This window comes from Malaclemys terrapin, chromosome 16, assembly GCF_027887155.1.
Source record: "Malaclemys terrapin pileata isolate rMalTer1 chromosome 16, rMalTer1.hap1, whole genome shotgun sequence".
Lineage (NCBI taxonomy): Eukaryota > Metazoa > Chordata > Testudines > Emydidae > Malaclemys > Malaclemys terrapin.
In genome coordinates, this window is record NC_071520.1 from 11,731,620 (window position 1) to 11,753,622 (window position 22,003).

Below are 22,003 nucleotides of genomic sequence, written 5' to 3' on the forward strand. Positions count from 1 at the left end.
TGTCAAGATAAAATCCATTAATGGTTGTGAGAAGCTCAAATAGTACAGTGATGAGGGCCAAACAAATACCAAGAGGTTCAGGCAAACCTTGTATAAGGTGAATTGAAAAACACTGTTTCTTTTGTTTTTTATAGCACAAATATTTGTAATAAAAATAATAATATAAAGTGAGCACTGTACACTTCGTATTCTGTGTTGTAATTGAAATCAATATATTTGAAAATGAAGAAAACATCCAAAAATATGTAAATAAATGGTATTCTATTATTGTTTAACAGTGCGATTAAACGCACGACAGCCCTAATTAAAAGTAACTAGGATTAATAATACTTTCCATCCAAGACTCACAAAATACTTCATACATTTTTGACTTAATGTTACCGCCCCGCCCCACTTACAGGTAGGAGGTGGTATTATCTCCATTTTCCAGGTGAGAAAACTAAGGCACAGAAGTCAAGTTACTTGTCTAAGGTCACAACTAAAGTTGTTGGCAGAGCTGGAAAGACATTGCAGGTCTCCTGACTCCCTATCCCATGCCTTAACCACAAGACCATCCTTACTTCCAGGTGTAATACTATCGTAGGAACTGAGAAATATTGTCAGACAAAACTGGAGATTAAAGAACAGGTTTCTTGGGTGCTCCTGACTGAGATAGAAATGGTCATCCTGCTGATTCCTTGATTCATGTGTTCTTCTTGTAACAGTGCATTTAAGGGCCACGTTTCTTCACTGGAAGGAATTCACCACGAGGTCCTTGGTGCTGAAAGTCCAGCTAGACACTGCAGCTCAGCACCACCAGAGGCAACTGCTGCGAGAGTGCCTGGCAAAGTGGAAGCAGTATCATCTGCAGTGCATAGGGAAGATGGTAAGAAGGAGCAGGGATCGTGGGAGGTGAAAGCTCTCATCTGAGGGAGAAAGCCCTTCCACAGCACATGCCCCTTTAGAGGGGCACTTTCACAGACAGAGTTCATTTCCACAGTGTAAGCTGGAGAGCAGTGGGAGCCTTGTGCAACATGGAGGAGTTGGCATCACCTGTCACAGCATAAAGCCCTCGGGAGAAGGGGGTGGAGAGCATTCTCATTTGGGAGGGGAGATTGGGAAGGGCTGGGATTGCCCTGTGTGGGCTGTTGGTGAGGGAAACCCATGCTGGGCTCAGGCATATTTGCCAAAGGATGGACTGTCGAGCGCTGTCATACTGATGTTCTCTGGCTGTCATTAATGCTAATGAAAGGTTACTATGGGTGGGTCCCTGTTCTGCTTTCCTGCCAGCTGGCCCAGATGTGTGGTGTGTGTCTGTCAGTATGACTTATTGTGCTGATTCCCTGACAGCTCCTGCAGAGACGGGGAGACCAGCTGATGGCTCAGAGACTCTGCTCTACCTGCTTTTCCTGCTGGAAGAGACAGGTGAGGAGCTCTCCCACAGAGACAAGCACTGAGCCTCCTTCTGGTCCTGTCCAACTTTCTCCTTCAGACTCCATCTGCGGCACTGAAATAGAGATATGGGGGGAGTGTAAGGAAGCTTATGTCCAAATATCATCTGGGCTGGTGGCTCCATTAGCATGATGTACACCCATCCCTGTGGCCTTAGGGTAACCCTCTCAGTCTAAAGAAAAGAGATGGAGTTCACTGAAATCCCCATCACCCACTTGCACTGGGTGTCGGTGTCAGGCTGCAGTGTGCAAGGGTTGGCAGTGTTTAAAGGAAAAACCACCCCCAATGAATGATATTCAGCAGCTCTTTCTTGTGGCCAGTGGAAACGTCCCATGGGTGACGGGAGGCAGCCCTGCAGGCTAAAGTTAATCCTTTTGCTTTCAAAACTGAAAGGTTAATGCCTTTCAGCCGCTCCATAGACGGGGCCTTTCCCTGAGCTTATATGCAGTGTGTGTGACCCTTACGAAGGAGTTGAAGGCACAGGGAGCTGATGCATTCTCCCACTGCAATCTCCATCACCTCTGTAAATCACATCACTTCATCTTCTGCTGGGATCTCTGGGGTATAGCACATACATGCCTAACCACTGAACCAGATGCTGTGTGATTTGTTTTGCTAACAGCTGGCGCAGAAGCAATGGGAACGGCAGGAGACAGTGCGGGCACTGTGGCATTGGTCACTCTCGCTGCAGGGGAAGGTAAGGTGTGCATATGGTGCTCTTTGGTGTCTGCACTGTGTATGCATGTGGGGTCAGCTCCCCTGGGCAGATGGGCCAGGGAGCACCTTCTCCTCTGTTTCATCTTCAGAGCTCCCTGTGCTGCTCTGAGGTGCTGGGTATCTTTGGTCCCTGACTCCCCTCTGATAAAAACCATTGGCCTGGGACTTCTCTGTCTAACTCCAGCTGATTTCCTCACCCTGTCCCCTACCCCTTTAGGACAGAAACTAGCCATGATACATCTCTGGATGTTACTGTCCTGTGGAGGGACTTATGGTCTGCAGGGGGAGTTTCTGGTTCCTAGGTCTGTCTCCTCTGAGAGGCAGTAACTCTTGTAGCAATGCCCCTGCAGCTTGCTGCTCCTCTTTACTGCAGGTGTTTGATGCCTGGCTGGGGTTTGCCCGGGAGCGGCAGCGGAAGAAAGGCCGCATTGAGAAAGCTGTAGCGGTTTACCGTGCTGCCCTGTTGAAGGAGGGTGTGACCCAGATCCTGACATATATGGCTGGCATGAAACAGTTCCGGGGGCAGCTTCAAGCCCAGCACCAGCTGAAGGTAAACAAGACTCACATCACTGTTCTGTCCTGAGCACTACACCTGCCCTGAAGCGAGGTGGGATTTCAGGTTTTATGTTAATCGCTTCTCTGATATGGAGATACCACTCTGTCCTCATCTCCCAGCAGACCTCATTGTCCCTTTGCTCAGCGGGGTCTGTAACACCTCAGATAGGTGCTGCTAGGTAGGAGATTGAAGTCCAGGGCATCTATGGTAGCATTCTCTGAAATGCTTCCAGTTCCACGTGCAGGGTCCCTTAGACAGGCAGAACTGCTGGGTCTCAATGCGTGGATGAGACATTGGTGTAGGGAGGAGGGATTTAGATTTATTAGGAACTGGGGAAACTTTTGGGAAAGGGGGAGCATATACAGAAAGGATGGGCTCTACCTACACCAAAATGGAACCAGATTGCTGGCCCTTAAAATTAAAAAGGTCATAGAGCAGTTTTTAAACTAAGGGCGGGGGAAAGCTGGCAGGTGCGTAGGAGCATGTGGTTTGGACAGAGACATTCCTTGCAGGAGGATCTATCAATGAAGATTCTCTATGTCCTATAAGGAGGAGAGGATTGAAGATGATAAAATACGGGTAGGATCTGATGAGAAACAGTCAAATGAAAAAGAGTTCCCTTCAATTACAGCTAATAAGTGACTAGTTAGTGCTTATACACAAATACTAAAGTCTAAATAATAAGATGAGTGAACTAGAGTACCTCATATTAAATGAGGATATTGATATAATAGGCATCACAGAAACTTGGTGGAATGAGGCTAATCAGTGGGACACAGTAATACCAGGATACAAAATATATTGGAAGGACAGAACAGGTCATGTTGGCAGGGGAGTGGCACTATATGTGAAAGAAAGCGTAGAATCAAATGAAGTAAAAATCTTAAATGAACCAAACTGTACCATAGAATCTCTATGGATAGTAATTCCATGCTCTAATAATAAGAATATAGCAGTAGGGCTATATTACCGACCACCCGACCAGGATGGTGATAGTGACTGTGAAATGCTCAGGGAGATTAGAGAGGCTATAAAAATAAAAATAAAATCAATAATAATGGGGGATTTCAACTATCCCCATATTGACTGGGTACATGTCACCTCAGGACAGGATGCAGAGATAAAGTTTCTTGACACCTTAAATGACTACTACATGGAGCAGCTAGTCTTGGAATCCACAAGAGGAGAGGCAATTCTTGATTTAGTCCTAAGTGGAGCACAGGATCTGGTCCAAGAGGTGAATATAGCTGGACCGCTTGGTAATAGCAACTATAATATAATTACATTTATCATCCCTGTGTTGGGGAAAACACCACAGCAGCCCAACACTGTAGCATTTAATTTCAGAAAGGGGGACTATACAAAAATGAGGAAATTAGTTAAGCAGAAATTAAAAGGTACAACGCCAAAAGTGAAATCCATGCAAATTGCATGGAAACTTTTTAAAGACACCATAATAGAGGCTCAACTTAAATGCATACCCCAAATTAAAAAACAGAGAACCAAAAATCGCCACTTTGGCTAACCAACAAAGTAAAAGAAGCAGTGAGAGACAAAAAGGTATTCTTTAAAAAGTGGAAGTTAAATCCTATTGAGGAAAATAGAAAGGAGCATAAACTCTGGCAAACAAAGTGTAAAAATATAATTGGGAAGGTCAAAAAAGAATTTGAAGAACAGCTAGCCAAAGACTCAAAAAGTAATAGCAACATTTTTTTTAAGTACATCAGAAGCAGGAAGCCTGCTAACCAACCTGTGGGGCTACTGGACAATCGAGATGCTAAAGGAGCACTCAAGGACGAAAAGGCCATTGCAGAGAAACTAAATTAATTACACTTCTACCCCGATATAACGCTGCCCTCGGGAGCCAAAAAATCTTACAGTGTTATAGGTGAAAGCGCATTATATCGAACTTGCTTTGATCTGCCGGAGCGCACAGCCCCACGCCCTGGAGCACTGCTTTACTGTGTTATATCCGAATTCGTGTTATATCGGGTCACGGTATATCGAGGTAGAGATGTATTTGCATCTGTCTTCATGGTTGAGGATGTGAGGGAGATTCCCAGACCTGAGCCATTCTTTTTAGGTGACAAATCTGAGGAACCGTCCCAGATTAAGGTGTCATTAGAGGAGGTTTTGGAACAAACTGATAAATTAAGCAGTAATAAGTTACCAGGACCAGATGGTATTCACCCAAGAGTTCTGAAGGAACTCAAATGTGAAATTGCAGAATTACTAACTGTAGCTTGTAACCTATCATTTACATCAGCTTCTGTACCAGATGACTGGAGGATAGCTAATGTGATGCCAATTTTTTAAAAAGGACTCCAGAGGTGATCCCGGCAATTACAGGACGGTAAGCCTGATTTCAATACCAGGCAAACTGGTTGAAACTATAGTAAACAACAAAATTGTCAGACACATGGATGAACATAATTTGTTGGGAAATAGTCAACATGGTTTTTGTAAAGGAAAATCATGCCTCACCAATCTACTAAAATTCTTTGAGGGGCTCAACAAGCATGTGGACAAAGGGTATCCAGTGGATATAGTGTACTTAGATTTTCAGAAAGCCTTTGACAATGTCCCTCACCAAAGGCTCTTAAGCTGTCATGGGATAAGAGGGAAAGTCCTCTCATGGATTGGGAACTGGTTAAAAGATAGGAAACAAAGGGTAGGAATAAATAGTCAGTTTTCAGAATAGAGAGAGGTAAATGGTGGTGTCCCCCAGTGGTCTGTACTGGGACCAGTCCTATTCAACATATTCATAAATGATCTGGAAAAAGGGGTAAACAGTGAGGTGGCAAAATTTGCAGATGATACAAAATTACTGAAGATAGTTAAGTCCCAGGCAGACTGTGAAGAGCTACAAAAGGATTTCACAAAACTGGGTGACTGGGCAACAAAATGGCAGATGAAAGTCAATGCTGATAAATGCAAAGTAGTACACACTGGAAAACGTAATCCCAACTATACATATAAAATGATGGGGTATAAACTAGCTGTTACCACTCAAGAAAGAAATCTTAGAGTCATTGTGGATAGTTCTCTGAAAACATCCACTCCGTGTGCAGCAGCAGTCAAAAAAGCGAACAGAATGTTGGGCATAATTAAGAAAGGGATAGATAATAAGACAGAAAATATCTTATTGCTTCTATATAAATCCATGGTACGCCCACATCTTGAATACTGCATGCAGAGGTGGTTGCCCCATCTCAAAAAAGAGATACTGGAATTGGAAAAGATTCAGAAAAGGGCAACAAAAATGATTAGGGGTATGGAACAGCTTCCGTATGATGAGAGATTAATAAGACGGGGACTTTTCAGCTTGGAAAAGAGACGACTAAGGAGGGATATGATAGATAAAATCATAACTGGTGTGGAGAAAGTAAATAAGGAAGTGCTAGCTACATGGGGAACAAATATTTAATAATGAGCTCTTCAGTGTAGCAGAGACAGATATAACACGATCCAAGGCTGGAAGTACAACCTAGACAAAATCAGACTGGAAATAAGGTGTACATTTTTGACAGTGAGGATAATCAACCCTTAGAATAATTTACAAAGGGCCATGATGAATTCTCCATCACTGACAATTTTGAACTCAAGATTAGGTGGTGGTGTGGTTGGTTTTTGTTTTTGTTTTTGTTTTGTTTTTTGTTTGTTTTTCCTGGAAAAAAAAACAAAACACTCTAGGAATTATTTTGAGGAAGTTCTATGGCCTGTGTTATACAGGAGGTCAGACTAGATGATCACAGTGGTCCCTTCTGACCTTGGAATCTATGAATCTATTTACTCCTTCTCATAACACAAGAACTAAGGGTCACCAAATGAAATTAATAGGCAGCAGATTTAAAACAAACAAAAGGTTGTATTTTTTCACACAACGCTCAGTCAACCTGTGGAACTCCTTGCCAGAGGATGTGAAGGTCAAGACTATAACAGGGTTCAAAAAAGAACTACATAAGTTCATGTAGGATAGGTCCATCAATGGCTATTAGTCAGGATGGGCAGGGATGGTGTCCTTAGCCTCTGTTTGCCAGAATCTGGGACTGGGTGGCAGGATGGATCATTTGATGATTACCTGTTCTGTTCATTCCCTCTGGGGCACCTGGCATTAGCCACTGTCAGAAGACAGGATACTAGGCTAGATGGATCTTGGGTCTGACCCAGTATGGTCAGAAGATCTCCTCATGATCATCTAGTCCAGGGGTGGCCAAATCTTGGCTTGCGGGCCGCATGCAGCTCTTTTACAGTTAGTGTGGCTCTTGGAGCCCCCCCCCCCACCATTCTCCACCTACCAGACTTTGGGGGGAAGCTCAAGATCTCTGCCTTGGAGCGGGATGGTGGGGTAGGGGCTTCTGACCAGTGGGAAGGGGGGTTTAGGGGCTTCAGCCCTGCAGGGCACACCTGCCCGGGCTTGGGGCTTCCGCAGGAGTGGGGCAGAAACCCCGAACCCTGGCAGGTGCCTCCCGTGGGGCAGAAGCTCTGAGCCTCAGCAGATGCGCATCAGCTCTCGAACTTCTGAAGATTGTCATATGTGGCATGGAGGGTCAGTAAGCTTGGCCATCCCTGATCTAGTCTGACATCTTGCACATTGCAGGCCACAGACCCTCACCCACCCACTCTGGTATTAGATCCATAACCTCTTGCTGAGTTACGCAAGTCCTCACATCATGATTTAAAGACTTCAAGTTACAGAGAATCCACCATGGGCACTAGTTTAAACCTGCAAGTGACCCGTGTCCCATGCTGCAGAGGAAGGTGAAAACCCCCCAGAGTCTCTGCCAATCTGACCTGGGGGAAAATTCCTTCCTGATCCCAAATATGGTGATCAGTTAGACCCAGAGCTTGTGGACAAACTCAGCAGCCAGACACCATCCTGTTATCCATTGCTACTTCCCAAGGACATCCCTTCTTGGGTGGCATGATGCTGCTTCCCTCTACCCTCATCCATCAAACGACCTGCTGCTCTTTCTGCTTGGCAGGCAGCCTACAGCCTTCACCAGACAGTGTATCGTTGTGCCATGCTGTGGAAACGAAAGGCTCTCTGCAGGAACCTGGACAAGCCTCACTCCTCTCTGCCTTCTCTGAAGAAGAGGGTGACATTTAAGATGCCCATGCCTGATGCCAACCCTGGGGCAGGAGGAGACGCAGCAAAGGCAGTGACTCTGTGCTCTGTGTCGCAGCCCATGAAGAGCGACGATTTGCCGTTCCTCCTTGCTGCTGGGGATTCGGTTTTTAGTGAGCTGTGAGTGTAAAGTTTCAGCACATCCTGCATTACGCTCGCGTTGCATTTCTGAGTTCATTTCTTAAATCCCTGCTGTGAATTTCCACACAACTTCCCCTTCCCTCCTGCTGCTGCACGGTATGTCTGTTAATGCTGAGTTATAATAGAACTGCTGCATAATGTATACAGCTGCCCATGAATAATGGAAGGACTCGTGACTCTTCCTTGGCAGCCCATTAATAGCCCAGCCCAGCCCAGCTTAATGACTTCCCAATGGAACTTCCTCACTGTATGGCAATGGATTACTGGGGTCCTGGTGATCTCTAAGTGGGAGCTCACACAGGAATGCCTGCAAAGTGGTGCAGGGATAGAAATATTACCACCACAAAACTCATCTGACCACAGTGAGGTCCCAGAGCTGCCACTAAGCCACACCGTGCCAGGTCTTAGCTGTGCTGAAATTGGTCAGTCCTCTCCCCGGCTTTATGGGAAAGGGGAACTATGTGCTTTCTGAAAGCTGTTTCCTAAAAATATCTTGCCAGCCTTGCTGGTGATCTCATGCTGAGAGTGCATTTTGTGTGGGAAGGGGGATGACTGGGGAGGCTGCCATAGTCAAGGACAGGAGTCCCTGGGATCTTAGCAATTGCCTGATTTTGTTGTTGTTGTTGTTTTCCCAGAAACGCAGTCCGCCAGGCAAGACTACAGCCCCGTAGACCTGACTTCCTGCTGCAGTCTCTGGAGAGAGAGGGCTTGTTGGGGATACCTTTCAATGAGTAAGAACACTTGAGCTTTAAAAGTAGGGGAGGAGAATCTAATTGGAGTGGTGATTGCAATGAGCCTCTTGCTGTGCTCCTGCCACGCTAACTGAATGTACCACCTTGTGAGCTGTGAAACTTATTAAGTTCTGCTGAGAGCTTGCTTTGCATAGACATCTCTTCTGTGCAATATGAAGGGTAGCACAGTGACACGAAGAGCTTCAGGTTGCTTACACAATGGAAAAGAATAACAGAGCAGTCAGACGGGTTAACCTACCATGTGCTAAGAGCTTAGTTTCACCAGTACATAAATTTGAGGGAAAGACTGAATTCATCTAAAACATAGTGTGCCCCCAAAAAGAGGTGCAAGTTCTTCTCTGCAAAGAGTCTGTGCAAAAAGGCTTTGGAGCTGTCTGTATTTAGAGCCTCAATGATTTCCAGAATTTATGGGCTCAATTTACAAGCAAAAGGTGTTTTTTCTAACTGCCTGCCCTGCAGCTTAACATGGAATCTGAGGCTAGGTCTACACTACCTGCCTGAATCGGCGGGTAGAAATCAACCTCTCGGGGATCGATTTATCGCGTCCCATCGGGACGCGACAATCGATCCCCGAATCGGCGCTCTTACTCCACCAGCGGAGGTGGGAGTAAGCACCGCTGACAGAAAGCCGCAGAAGTCGATTTTGCCGCCGTCCTCACAGCGGGGTAAGTCGGCTGCGATACGTCGAATTCAGCTACGCTATTCACGTAGCTGAATTTGCGTATCTTAAATCGACTCCCCCCTGTAGTGTAGATGTACCCTGAGTGTCACACTGGCTACTTTCTGGCTCATGGATCCGAAGCCCTGCCCTCATTTGCCCTGAGACACCAGACAGTCTGGAACTGAATTTTGGCCTTGCCATTGGAACCTCATTACTAATTTTGTTAATGAGGTGTGAGCTAGAATAGACTCCTGCTCCCCGGTCTTGGCTGAATTTGCTCTGCGGGGCTAAGAGGAGTAAGAAGTATTTGCTAGTCAATAAACAAACCAGAGCTGACCCTGAGTCCCCACAGGGTGCAGAGCTGCTGAGCAAGGAGTTACCATTTTTGCAGTCCCTCTTCTGCGTGTGATTTACAGTGCTGCGGATGCTCGAGGAGCCACCTGTTCTGCTATCAGTGCTAGTTCTAGCTCTGATATCACTTCTCTCGGAAATGAATGGGTTGAAGCTGCACCAGCTGTAGAAGCAAAAGTTTTTCAACAGGAAAACCTTATTGAAAGTATTTAGTAGGCTCTTTTCCACGCTCTCTTTAGAAACCCCACTTTTCTAGCTAGTGGTACAGCTTCAGAGAGAGGGAAGATACTGCAGTTCAGAGAAGTGTCTCTCTCCATTCTCTGTTTTGTCTAAACCTGGATCAGGTCCCCACTGCTGGGACCAAAATGATGTAGAAATATACTCCCTGAACACTCTTTTTTTTTTTTTTTTTTTTTTTTAAGATGCTGTCAACAGGTTCAGGTTAAAATGCTCTAGGAGGGGAGATACCAGGCACCTAAGATCTATCTAAGCTGCACAGCCGTGCAGCTTCCAGTATTAAGCCCCGCGCAGGGGCTCAGGGCTGTGGCGGGGAGAGATGCCTGTCCCCCAGCATGGACCTGCCGCAGCGGGAAGAGGTGGCCCTTCCCGCCAGCCCCAGCATGGACCTGCCCTGTACTTGCTGCGGCTGGGGAGAGGAACCCTTCCTTGGCCCAGCCCAGCCTCACCGGAGCTGCTGCAGCCGGGGAGGAGGCACCTCTCCTCTGGCCCCGAGCTGCTGCAGCGAGAGCGAGCTGGAGGGAGTTCTCTCTCCCCACTGCAGTCCTGCGACAGCCCGCACCCAAAACCCCTCATCCCCGGCTCTACCCCAGAGCCCCCCCACACATACCCCAACCCTCTGCCCCAGCCCTGAGCCCCCACCCCAGAGCCTTCACCCTCTGCACCCAACCCTCTGCCCCAGTCCTGAGTCTCCTCCTGCACCCTGAACCCCTCGGCCCCCCCCCCCACATGACTTATTTGCACCAATATGGAGGTGATGTGTCACACATCACCTCCATATTGGTGCACATAACAAAATTCATTCCACACACAGATGTAAAAAATTAGAGGAAACACTGCCAGGCACCATCTCTTATCTGAGGCTTTTTTGCTCTTTAATGATTGTGTTGGTTCTTCCAGGCTTGCTGCCTGTTAAAGAACTTAACATGGGTCCTAACCAGGTTGCTATTGTCCCTTAGCAACAGTGCTTTTCATAGCAGGAGCAGCACAGTTTCTTATGATCCTGTGCCACAGATTGAAGACAATGTTGCTAAGCAACGTATACGGTATTTTTCAGTGGCTTACCGGGCTGTCTGACTCTTTACAGGGGATTAACCTCCACTAGGGTGAATGGTTATAACTATGTGCTCCCCTTCTGGCTATTCTGGATTGAATATAAAGAAGAATATGGGGCTGGCTGGAAAGTAACAAACCCTTCTCCCTTTCCTTCCCCTTCTAGACTGGAGGGACCAGAGGTGCCTTTGCCGCAAACATCCACGAACAAACATCCTGCTCAGGCTGGGGCCTTACTTGCCTCAACTCAAACGGAGCAAAGTGGCTGTAAACAGCTGTTCCAGATGGATAGCACTAGTTACTCCTCATGCCCCCTTACTGTGCCTACCCCTCTAACCTGTGTACCATCTTGGACGCATGGCACATGCCATCCTGCTCAGACTAGTCCAAAGCCAGTGCTGTTGCCTCCCTCGTCCTTCATGTCACGTTTGAGATGTGAATCAGAAAAGGTGAGCTTCATGCAGAAGTAACTAGAATACCGGACAACTGGAGTTGGCTGATGCAGCTTTACTGTCCGGTTTTCTTCCAGGGCTCCCACCCCTTCTTGCCTGAGCTGGCCTGTGCCTCCACTTACACCTGGTCCTGCCTTTTTAATAGATCAAGTTAGGTAGGATTGATGTGCCTTTGGAGCCTTTCTCCTCCATTTGCCACAGTCACTACAGTGACAATCTGAAGCAACAATTTGCTTTTTGGCTAATTCATGTGTGTGGTATTGCACTGGAATTCCTGGTCCTGTCCCCTTCCCAGCAAGCTGCTGCTATCTGAGAGTGCTGCTCGAGCCAAGGGTTCAGAGTAGCTACAGCCAGTTGAAATCTGGTTGAGACTGACTAAATTCAGCAGCAGCTCTTACGCCTGCAGGTTTCTTTAGCAAACAAAGGGAGGGGACGGGAGGAATGGGAATCTGCAAACATTTGAACAGCATTTAAATTCCTCTGCTCTACTGCAGAGGGGAGGAGTTGTTTACCCTTCCAGAAGGGATGGGAAAGCTCTGACTTCATGAAATATCATGTAAGGAGCAAGGCTGACTGCAGGCACCTGTGGACACCAAGTAACTGCAGGGTCCCCCTCAGTGGAAGGAGGGCTTAGTATGTTAGGCCACGTACAGAGTCCTGTTTTAAAGCCCTTTGTGGCCCTGCTCACCCGAATCCTATTTAAGAGGTGAGATGGCTGTATTTGTATCACCTTATTGTACACCTGGCTTTGTAGAATGAAGGTCAGCCCCTGAAGGGTCACCTGGAAACTTTTCTCCAAGACCCTCAACAGGCCACTGTGGGGAAGGAGAGGAAGCAGCCAAACTCGCAGGCACATCTGCTGCTGCCCGAAGTTGTCACAGGAAAAGAGAGCAGGCCCAAAACTGCAGGTATGTTCTCAGCTCTACATTACAGCAACCATCCCTGACCTGGCAGCACTGAAAGCCTCCCCCAATGGGAGCAAGATTGGGTTGGGGAAGAGGCAAAGCTACCTGCTCATTAAGCCGGTGCGTGGGGGCTGACTGTGTGTTGGAGGAAGAAGTCAGCCATTTGTTTTTTGAAAGGGAAGATACAAGTGATACGATTTTCTATGCTCCAGGGTGTTCAGAGGATTAATTGAGAGAGAGGTTCTCCAGAAGTGAAGGGTGGGAACCTCTAGGGCCCAGCCTGGCCAGAGAGACCAAGAGCAGAGCTTATTTTAATGCCGGGGAGTTCATACAGCATAACCCAAATACATACTCCTCCCTGCCTCATAGAATGGTAGAACTTGCTAGAGAAGATGTCCCATAACGCAAGGAACAATTTCACTGATACAAGCAGTTTCTGGAGTACTGCTTACCATCAAAGGTATTAAGAACACTCTGAGGGCTCCAAAAAGGGTAAGGCTAGGGAAAAGAGGTCAAGTGTGCAGCTAAAACCACAGCTTTGGGTTTTAAGGAGAGAACCCAATGGAGGGAGAGGGATAGTCAAGGGAGCAAGTGACACATTCTAGCACTCATCACAGCAGTGCTTTGATTGAATGCCAAATTTTACGTGAACCATAGTGAGCAGGTAGGATCTGAACACAGCAGCCTGCAGTTCAAAGTGGTTGTCTGCACTATGGCCAGGGCCTACCTTTAATTAGAAGCATGAAGTGCAGGTTCTAAATGTTCCATAGGATTGGGATGAGGTGCTTCCTCATAATGTAAATTGTACAGTGTGTATCTGCTGCTTGTTCTTCCTGGCCTAAAGCACGATAACAGGTCCAAAACCACAGATCCTTAGTGTTGCTAAGCCATATGCTGAAGGACCCCACAACTCATGCATACGCAAGCTGAATTTGGAGGGAGTCAAATCAACAGTAACTAGTTCAGGCTCTGTAGGGTACTGTATGTTGGAAATCTTGGCCCATGCTCCCTTAACCTCTTGTGGGTCATGTTCCAGCTCTGCTGTTAGCCCGGGAAGAGAGGCTAGAGGTGGTGGGGTGTCTATTTTGATAGAATAAATAGGCTCAAAGAGTCAAAGGCATTTACTTGACCCTGTCACTGTGCAACACTAAACAGTCAAACTAGGCTCAGCATTTTTAATACAGAGACCTCAACCTGCCTAGTACCAGGCCAAATACACCATTAAAATCTTTTTAACCTTTTATTAAAGATACAGAAAAAGTCAAAACAGTTAAAGCATTTGAAATGTATGTAATATATTAAGCCTTTCATTTTAACAATACCCCTTGTTCTCTTTCCCTTTGGCTGTAGAGTGCTTGTATAAGGACTCTGCCCACCCCCATTTTTGACCGTCTTTTAGATGGTTTTAAAGATGGTAATAACTTGTCCTTTTGGGGGAATAGAGAAAATTAGTTGAGAAGGACTGGAGCTACAGTTAGTTTTAAAGTCTGATCCTGTTTCCTTGCAAACAAGACAGATACACACTAAAAGGGAGAGAAAAGAACAGTACCGAGAGAAAATGCAGCCTCTGTCTCTAGTGCTGAATTTTACTTACAGCCCTGCTGCTGGAGAAACACAATTCCAGTACATGGCACACCACTCTGAGGCCTGGCAAACTTGTACCAGCATCAGACTTTGCTTTTAGCTGCCTCTCTGGTGGTAGGCTCACAGCACTGTTGCAAAAGTGGCAGTCTTGGCAGGCTAAGAACGACTCTTAGCAAAAGGAAACAGAAGAAATAAGATGTGGGAGGAAAATGATGCATGAGAGAATAGGTGAAAGCCAGAACCAAAGTTTTACACCTCAGGTGGTATTTGGGATTTAGCCAAAGCTAGTGGACGTGGTGATGTCATCTGTGTTCATCTCAAAATCAGGACATTGAAGGGCCAGTGGTGTCCCAAAGGATCCTGAGGTCCCAGATGATGTGAGTGGAAGCCATGATATGAAGCTTGCTCCCTTTAGTTCACCCATCTCAGTCCTCCCCCAAAGTCTTTTTTTTTTTAGGGACCTCAAAAGTCAAGTAATGAGCGAACTAGCCCATCTTCTCATTGTTCTGCTCACCAATTACGCCTAATTTCTGACACAAGTTTGTCTGTTTGACTTCCAGTCCTACACTTTTTTGTTTACCAGACATATCAACATCGTCCAAACAAAAAGGCCTTCTGCTATAAATCAGTGACTAATTCATCTGTCTTAATTTTTGCTGACTCTTTAAGCAATTTTATGTAACAGGCTGAGTTGGACTTTCATTATCTTTTCCCGCCAACACTTACTGTTAGAGGTGATTGGATCATTTCATAAACTTTTATCCACTTTTAAGCACACAAGTGGGGTAGGTCTTTCAGGCCCCAGTTATTACAACAGAGGCAGCACATCACATGATAGCAGTGAGGACCCACAGGCACAGCACAGTGGTAGGTTTTTGCCTACAAGCCGGTCTGTTTCCCAGAGAGGAAGCAGCAGGAAATAGACAGAACCTCAACCGCATCATCATGTGTGTGCTTGGTGTTTGGTTTCAGTTGAAAGGAGGCAAAGCTATTCCATGGAGGGAACAGAGCTGCAGAAACAGCTGGAAGCAGAGCTCCAACACATCCTACAGCAAATGCAGCATTACCACGATAGCAAGCAGGAGCTCAAGTACGTATAAAGTCCCCTTTAGCCAGCTTCATTGTGTGCTCTTAATCCAGTGTTGCATTTCTATATGGAAGTGCAGTTCTGCTCTGAAAAGTAACATCCTTATTCAGTAGATCTGTCTCCTAGGCCTGTTCAGTTACATCTGCTGACCTAAGAGAACAAGAGTTGTGGGTTTTTTGTTTACTCCTATTAGACCTGTACTGCCAATACAGCTTGGAGGGAGTTACCTTTTTGTGCATCCTTGGCAATTGTTGACTATCATCTGTGGCAACCACTGAAGGAAGTGTAGCCATACCAGTGTCACTGAGGGCATAATCTGAAATCAGTGAGTTGAATTGGTATAACAGACTCAGAATGTCATCTTCAGACTCTCCTCCTCATAAAATCAGACTCATAGTAAAGACCCTGCTTGGCTCTCAGATCCCAGCCTGATTCTGTAGAATAGGCAGTTAGAAAAACATTGATGTGAGTAGTTAGACACAAACCTTTAACCCTAAGTGGGATTGTAGTCACATTTCAGAGTGGAACAGGACTTTAAGGGGGAACCTACTGGTATGGAAAGCAGCAGCAATGGACCAAGAGTAGGAGAGGAACACCCAACCTTTCTTGTATTCTCCAGGGACCCTTTCTCACCATTTTCCTGCTAACATCCAGAGGCCAAAGACAGGAAAATGGGTCCCTTACATGGCAGTGGTGAAGCCAGTTTTTCCTATGGTGGGTCTGATGGTGCCTAATGTTAAAATAAGTTTCAGGACTATTCTAAAACTGGCTCTTACAACCCAGCTTCCAGCTAATATGCTGTGGCTTGGGTTTCATCCCTAGGTGCTTATACCTCCCACCTGGCAGCCAGGCATTGCATGTTTACTGCTGAAAGGCACTGTAAACGCAATCTCCTTTAGAAAAATCTAGAAAGAGCAGACACACTGAACTCCTTCCCATCAATGTTTGCTGGTAGTGAGTGTCCTGGACATCTACAACTATTGACGCAAATGAGTTAAATGCACAATGAGCCTTCCGTGTCTCACCCTAGCTTGCTGTGATCCCATTCAGAACAGGCACCATTTAACCTGTTCCCTCAGGTCATGCCGGCGGCAGGCGCGCATTCTGCACAAGTGGCTAGAAATGAGTACCGTGGGCACTGGGGCAGTGGAGCAAGATGTTGCGCAGCAAGTTCAAGAAGAGCTGGATCAGGTATGTGGACAAGTAGTGGTGTGAAGGCCAGTCCCACACAGTTACTGAGTAAAAATTATGACATATAGTACTGCAAAGAGACATGGAACCTGGCCTGAACGCATTTAGCGTAATTTGGATGATTGTGAAACAAAGGCTGAAGGCACGAGGAGGCAGTTGTGGGAGATTAGTAACAGCAGGATGGGTAAACTGTTCCAAGCAAAGGGGCTAGTGAGAAACGGGGCATAATGAACAAAGTCGATTAAACTATTCACATTTTTCTCACCACACCACAGCTGCCCAAGGAGTAACCCAGTCCTGTCACTTGATACTTTCCTATTCAAGTGGGGTAGTGTGAAAGCTGTTCAACCAAACAGTGTCAGAACGCTTACAGACTCAACTTGCTGGAAAGAATGGTTCCTGACTTTACTAATCATTTAGCCCGTTCCTCTTCCCTTCATTTTCTCTTGTAGTTGGAGGTGCAGATCAATGCTCTCACCAAAGTGCTGCTAGAAGGGAGACATCGTCTGCAGAGCTACATCACCCGTGTGGAGGACATTCGCGCTGCTTTGGATATGTAACGAGTCTAAAACCTCTGAATGGTTGTTCATGCTCAGTGGTAGAATGGGGTGGCTGGCTGGTCAATCTTTGATTATGTGCTTTTGATGTCAGAGAGGACATACACGATCTCGAACTTTGTGAAGGGAAGTAAACCAAACCGCTCTACCAATTAAATGTATAGTTCCTTTTGCTGCATGCATATGGGAGACATTGCCTCATTTATGTACCATAGTTGTGATAAGAAACAGGACACACTGCTGTGCAGCTCAAAGCTGCACTCATCACAGTCCTTAGCTAAGTATTCATAGAGCCCATCACTATAGTATCTATTTAAACTCCCCTGCTTATTAAGAAGCTAAACAATGCCGATAAGACTTTTATTTTAAAATGTTAGAAATTAAAGAGTTAATGTTCATAAATCATGCAGTGTGACAAAGAAATACTGTTAGTGTTCCAGTTGAAAAATTAAATGGATTCTCTCTGCAGGAGAAAGTTACAGCATTGCCAGTGTTCTCCAGAAACCCTGCTTCTACTTCTTCTGATCAGTGGGTAAGACATTCCTGCTAGCCAGCCAAGTTTCCACAGTGCTAAGACCATTACAAAAAGAGCTGACCTGGTGCAGAATGATCTGTCTCTGATACATTCATATTAAAGAGAACAGTAGCAACTTCTCTCATCCCATTAGGCGAACTGGGTGCTCAGATACTGTGACTGCTGAGGAGTGAGGAATTTAAAGCTTAAAGTTGTTTTGGCCACAACTGGCCCCAGTAGAGGAAGAGATTTAGTTTTCCTTCCTCTAACCCATTGCAACAGACTCTTCTGTTTACAGAGCCTCTAGCACCTGAAGGGTAATTAGTCATAGGTTTAACCCTAAGGGCTGATGATGTCTGTATGCATTTCGCATCAAGTTCTTAAAAAATTCAGGCCTAGCTGGAATAAGAACATTGTGATGCACAGTACACAAGTTCTGAACTTCGTAGCACTAAGGGGCTGAACAAAGTGTGTGTGGGGGGGGGAGGGGGAGGAGGAGTTAAGAGCCATTTTAAGCAGCCCCCATTTAATATGAGGAAATGCTGACTCTTGGAGCCAAAAGATTAGTTCTCTCCTATTTGGCCCTGTCTAGGTCAATGTAATCAAGCTCATACATGAACCTTTGGCAGGCTATATTACCAGACACTGAGCATGTCTTTTCTTCCCTACTGCCAAGTTAAGCATATAGGGCTTGGCCAGCTGTACACACTTGATTGTTTTCTCCAGCACATCCAGGGGAGACAGACTTTCCTTTACAGGATCAAAGGTAGACAGTGCTCAGTCTCATTTTTAATTCATTCTAAAAGTTTGTTTCAGAAGATCCACTTGGAACTGCAGGCAGATCTTTAAAGAAAACACCAGCTCCCCTGATGAATATCCGCATACAAGGCTCAAGCTAGGAAAGAGTAGATGATCTCACAGGACAAGGGGAGGGCCAGGTTGGGGATAAGCTAGTCCATTCCTTCCAGCTCAGCGTGTCCCATTCACGTACAGGCAATAGACTTCCTTGGCTCAAAATAGAATTTATTCAGTAAGAACAAACAATACATTGCAGAAGTGAGTTGCTCTCAACACTTTTGGCACCAGTTGCTGTTAATCCCATTACTGGTAATGCGAAGCTTAAAACTCCTATTCTTAGTGTCATGTTCCATACATTAATGAAAGAGGTTGTTACTATTTCTATCTAACCCTTCTTGGCATGAATTAACAGACTAAAATTGCTGCAGGATGAAGTTAGAGCACTCAGCCCCAGCTTCTCTCTACCAGCTATGAGTGCAAAAGAAAAATGGAAGTTTGGCTTTTTTTTTTTTTTGTAAGTTAAACAAATATTTGCAAGTCCACTGAAGGATAGAAAAGCAAGTTAGTGCACATGGGGAGTATCTTGGATTGCCCCAAAGGTCCATAATGGTTTTTAATACACAGTCAGTGCCCATGGCATTTCACTCCGTGCACTAAATTGTTTTGTAGAGGGAGAAATTCCCACATCAAGACCTCAATGTCAGCCCCTGAAGGTTATGACACAACACAATATGCAGCAGCGTCTGTACAGCAGAAGGGGAAACATACTTTGGCTGCATCCCCACTGCAATGGAGAAGGAGTTCTGTATTGATGGAAACTCCCCTGTGCAATGAGAAGGGAGCAGACTCCTTAACCACTTGTTACTGTTTCATGTCACACGATTAAGCTCTCAGTAGTTTTTGGGTGACTGAGGAGAGTAATTACCACTCAAACAAAAAATCCTTAAGGCCTGGAATGGTAAAAATAAAACTATGGATTGGGAGAAGAATCTGCAACAGTCTGACTGCTGCAAGCTAAAAAAATACACTTTTTTCAAAAAGATGACAAGTTCAACCACATGGAATGTAGACACAGTGTTTTCAGGTTTAAAATACAGTGCAAACCCCAGTTTTAAAGGGACACTAACAGGTTAAAAGGCATTTAAAAATTAGTTTCCATACCTGTTACCAGTATGTTATTAAACAGAATTTGAGTCTCATGTACTGGTTTCAGCACTGATGTCATTAATTTACATTGTGCATTTCATCAAGGTTGGACAATGATAGTAAGACTAGGCAATTTGGCTTCTATACTTTGATGTCATGTTTGCATTAGACACTTCTGAGGACTGCAAGTTTGAAAACCACATTTTACAGAACTGAAACCTTGGGTCTAGGTCAACCTATCAGTGTCCCTTTAAAGGTAGCTAATCTCTCTGCCTTCACCCCTCCCCGATAGGGACCTACAGGCTCTGTATGAATGTAATTAGTTTGCAACACATTGAAGGGGAGAGTGCGAAAGACTGTAGGCACAGGATAGGATAGAAACCACCCTGGTCAACATTCTTAAAGGCATCTGTACCTGATATGTATATGGATCATCTGATTATTTTACTGCTCTCAGCATGGGTATGTGATATAGGGCACATACTCCTACCCCAGTTTTACACAGCAGTGTTGTTGAATATTTTCCTCACCCAGGTCCTGCTGAGTGATATTTTCCATTACTGAACCATTTTTCTTGGAAATTTGAGTTCCTTTGTATATAAAATCCTCTTGTAGTTTCTAAAGGGACCCCAGAGCCTCTCCAAAGCGGATTTTCTGTCCAGGTTTAAGATGGAAGTTGAAGTTCTTGGGTGCCTCGAAGATCAGAACGATGGTCGAGCCCAGGTTAAACTCCCCTAAATGTTCTCCTTTCCTCATGGGGATGCCCTCCTTGTTATTGTTGGTTATGAAGCTGAAGTCATTGTAAGAGCCTTTGGAGTAACAGGGGCTGTTAGTACGCAAATCCTGCAGAGAGACGAGAGAAAGGAATATGATTTGTGAATTTTAGTATGTGCTGTCCATTTACTAGGATTGACAACTCCCTATGCCTGGGGTACAGTTTCAAATAGTAACATGCAACAGTGTTAAATACAAGGTGGAAGAAAAAATCTGTACAGCAGACACCCCCTTCAGTTCCTGGTCCTAGACTACATTAATCTAATGAACAGTAGTGCCAACTGAGTAATACTTGGTAGAAATCGTCTGTGTTTTAACTTTAGCTTGCTGTTAGTTTTGAGGAAATCAAACAATTAACCAGCTATGCCTTGTTTCCTCACATGAGTTGTATAGTACCACTGACTCATTAGCAAAGTGAGACTTCAAAGGCAGGATTCCTACTCACCCGGTCGAAGTAGATGCGGATGGAGCCAACATTTGTGGCTCCTACCGCTGTTAGGGAGAAAAAGCCATGTTTCCAATCACCACTAAGTACAACCCGCTCATTGTGGCAGAAGAGTTCCTTGATCCAGCGGGCAACACCAGGATTCACAGACATCAGGGAGCCTGTAGTAAACAGGAAGAGCAAGATGAAGTATTCTTTGTTCTTGCAGGAGTATTTTGATAAATTTAAGGCACAATAGTTTAGAGACCAACAAAAAAGGCCAGATTAAAGCTCATTTCTAAGAAGTGAGACAAATACTAAGTATTACCAAGAATATGAAGGATCAGAAGATGCACAGAGGTTCTATTGCACTGTGCACAGCAAGTAAAGCCTTCAGCTGGGCATTAGCAAAAATAGAACTGTCACTAAGGGTATGTCTACACTGCAGCTGGGAGTGTGCTTTCTAGCCCCGCTTCCAGCTCCACTGTAGATATACTAGGTGGGGAGCAGATAACACATGAGTGTTCTTTAGCTCATAGAGCTGCTCTACCATCCAGCATGTCCGAGGTCCTGCCACATCCCCTAGAAACAACAGGAGCTGAATGAAGGGAAAATATTTATGCCAGAAACTAAGGCATATTAACACCCCTCCACAAATGATGTATCAACCTAGTTAATTTTTGCCCTGGGCTCAGACCACAGTATTTCACCCTAATGCCATCTCTCAGAGTTCACAGCACCACCATTACATGCCCTGAAAACATTGCTATCACCAAACAGGCAAGGAGGAGGAACCCAGCTACCTAATGAACTCAAAACAGAATAAGCCTCTTTCTGAGCCTGGATTACGGAGCGCTCCACAGGAGCTGACTAAAATCTGACTCCACATAACGGCTGTACCTCTAAAGTGTAAGGACACAGACAAAAGTCTTTATATCTAAGGGATGAGCTCACTGGGCTGCCTTGCCAAAGCTATAGGGAAAAAAAACCCAAAACCACCCCAGCCAACCCCGCCAGTCTCTCAAATGCCCTTTGCCATGTGTGAAGAAGTGGTTCTGTAACACGGCAGATCTGAGTCACCATAGCTGGCCAGATGTGAACATGAAGGATTAATAAATGGATCTAGGATCCCGAAAGAAAATGAATCACAATAGGAACCTTAAAGGTTTCCACCCTGTCACACAATATAGGGGAGCACACAGTGCATTAGAATGTTTCATTGGAGCCTGTACTCCTCTGCACATTGCTCTATTACAATGGATCTCCTGGCAGCATTTCCCTAAGAAACCCCTGGCTTAAAGGGTTTACTCAGCCACAAACCTTAGCTTCACGCTGAAGCTTGGCAGATCAACTTTCTTGCCATGTCTTGTCTCTCTCTCACACATAGCATCTGAAACCGAAACCAAGTCCAACTCCTCTCTTTGTTCCTAGGTAATTAAAAAAATGAATTTCCATCTGCTGGACTAAGGAGTATGACTGTCTGCGAAGGAGAGGGCAAAACTCCATAACCCCAATTCAAATCAAGTGATTGTGCTTAGTGTCAT

At 45.3% G+C, this 22,003-nt stretch overlaps 2 protein-coding genes across 10 annotated transcripts in view; one reads left to right on the forward strand and one right to left on the reverse strand.

The window, feature by feature from the left end:
- SFI1 (SFI1 centrin binding protein) overlaps positions 1-16,985 on the forward strand; it is a 50,279-nt gene extending 33,294 nt beyond the window's left edge. For all 3 annotated transcript variants that reach the window (XM_054006023.1, XM_054006021.1, XM_054006022.1), the window contains exons 23-33: positions 705-865; positions 1,330-1,404; positions 2,054-2,128; positions 2,522-2,698; positions 7,690-7,952; positions 8,609-8,704; positions 11,194-11,476; positions 12,234-12,387; positions 14,941-15,058; positions 16,135-16,246; positions 16,699-16,985. In XM_054006023.1, coding sequence (XP_053861998.1) covers positions 705-865; positions 1,330-1,404; positions 2,054-2,128; positions 2,522-2,698; positions 7,690-7,952; positions 8,609-8,704; positions 11,194-11,476; positions 12,234-12,387; positions 14,941-15,058; positions 16,135-16,246; positions 16,699-16,806 — 1,622 coding nt within the window. In that variant the 3' untranslated portion in view covers positions 16,807-16,985. The remainder of the gene's footprint in view (positions 1-704; positions 866-1,329; positions 1,405-2,053; positions 2,129-2,521; positions 2,699-7,689; positions 7,953-8,608; positions 8,705-11,193; positions 11,477-12,233; positions 12,388-14,940; positions 15,059-16,134; positions 16,247-16,698) is intronic.
- Positions 16,986-17,149: 164 nt separating this feature from the next.
- Positions 17,150-22,003, reverse strand: part of PISD (phosphatidylserine decarboxylase) — a 41,657-nt gene continuing 36,803 nt past the window's right edge. For 6 of the 7 annotated variants that reach the window (XM_054006025.1, XM_054006029.1, XM_054006031.1 and 3 more), the window contains 2 exons: positions 20,481-20,641; positions 18,324-20,104 (listed from right to left, as the gene is read on the reverse strand). In XM_054006025.1, coding sequence (XP_053862000.1) covers positions 19,880-20,104; positions 20,481-20,641 — 386 coding nt within the window. In that variant the 3' untranslated portion in view covers positions 18,324-19,879. Of the gene's footprint in view, positions 20,105-20,480; positions 20,642-22,003 lie in introns of all 7 variants that reach the window. The other variant, XM_054006024.1, reaches the window with a different exon arrangement.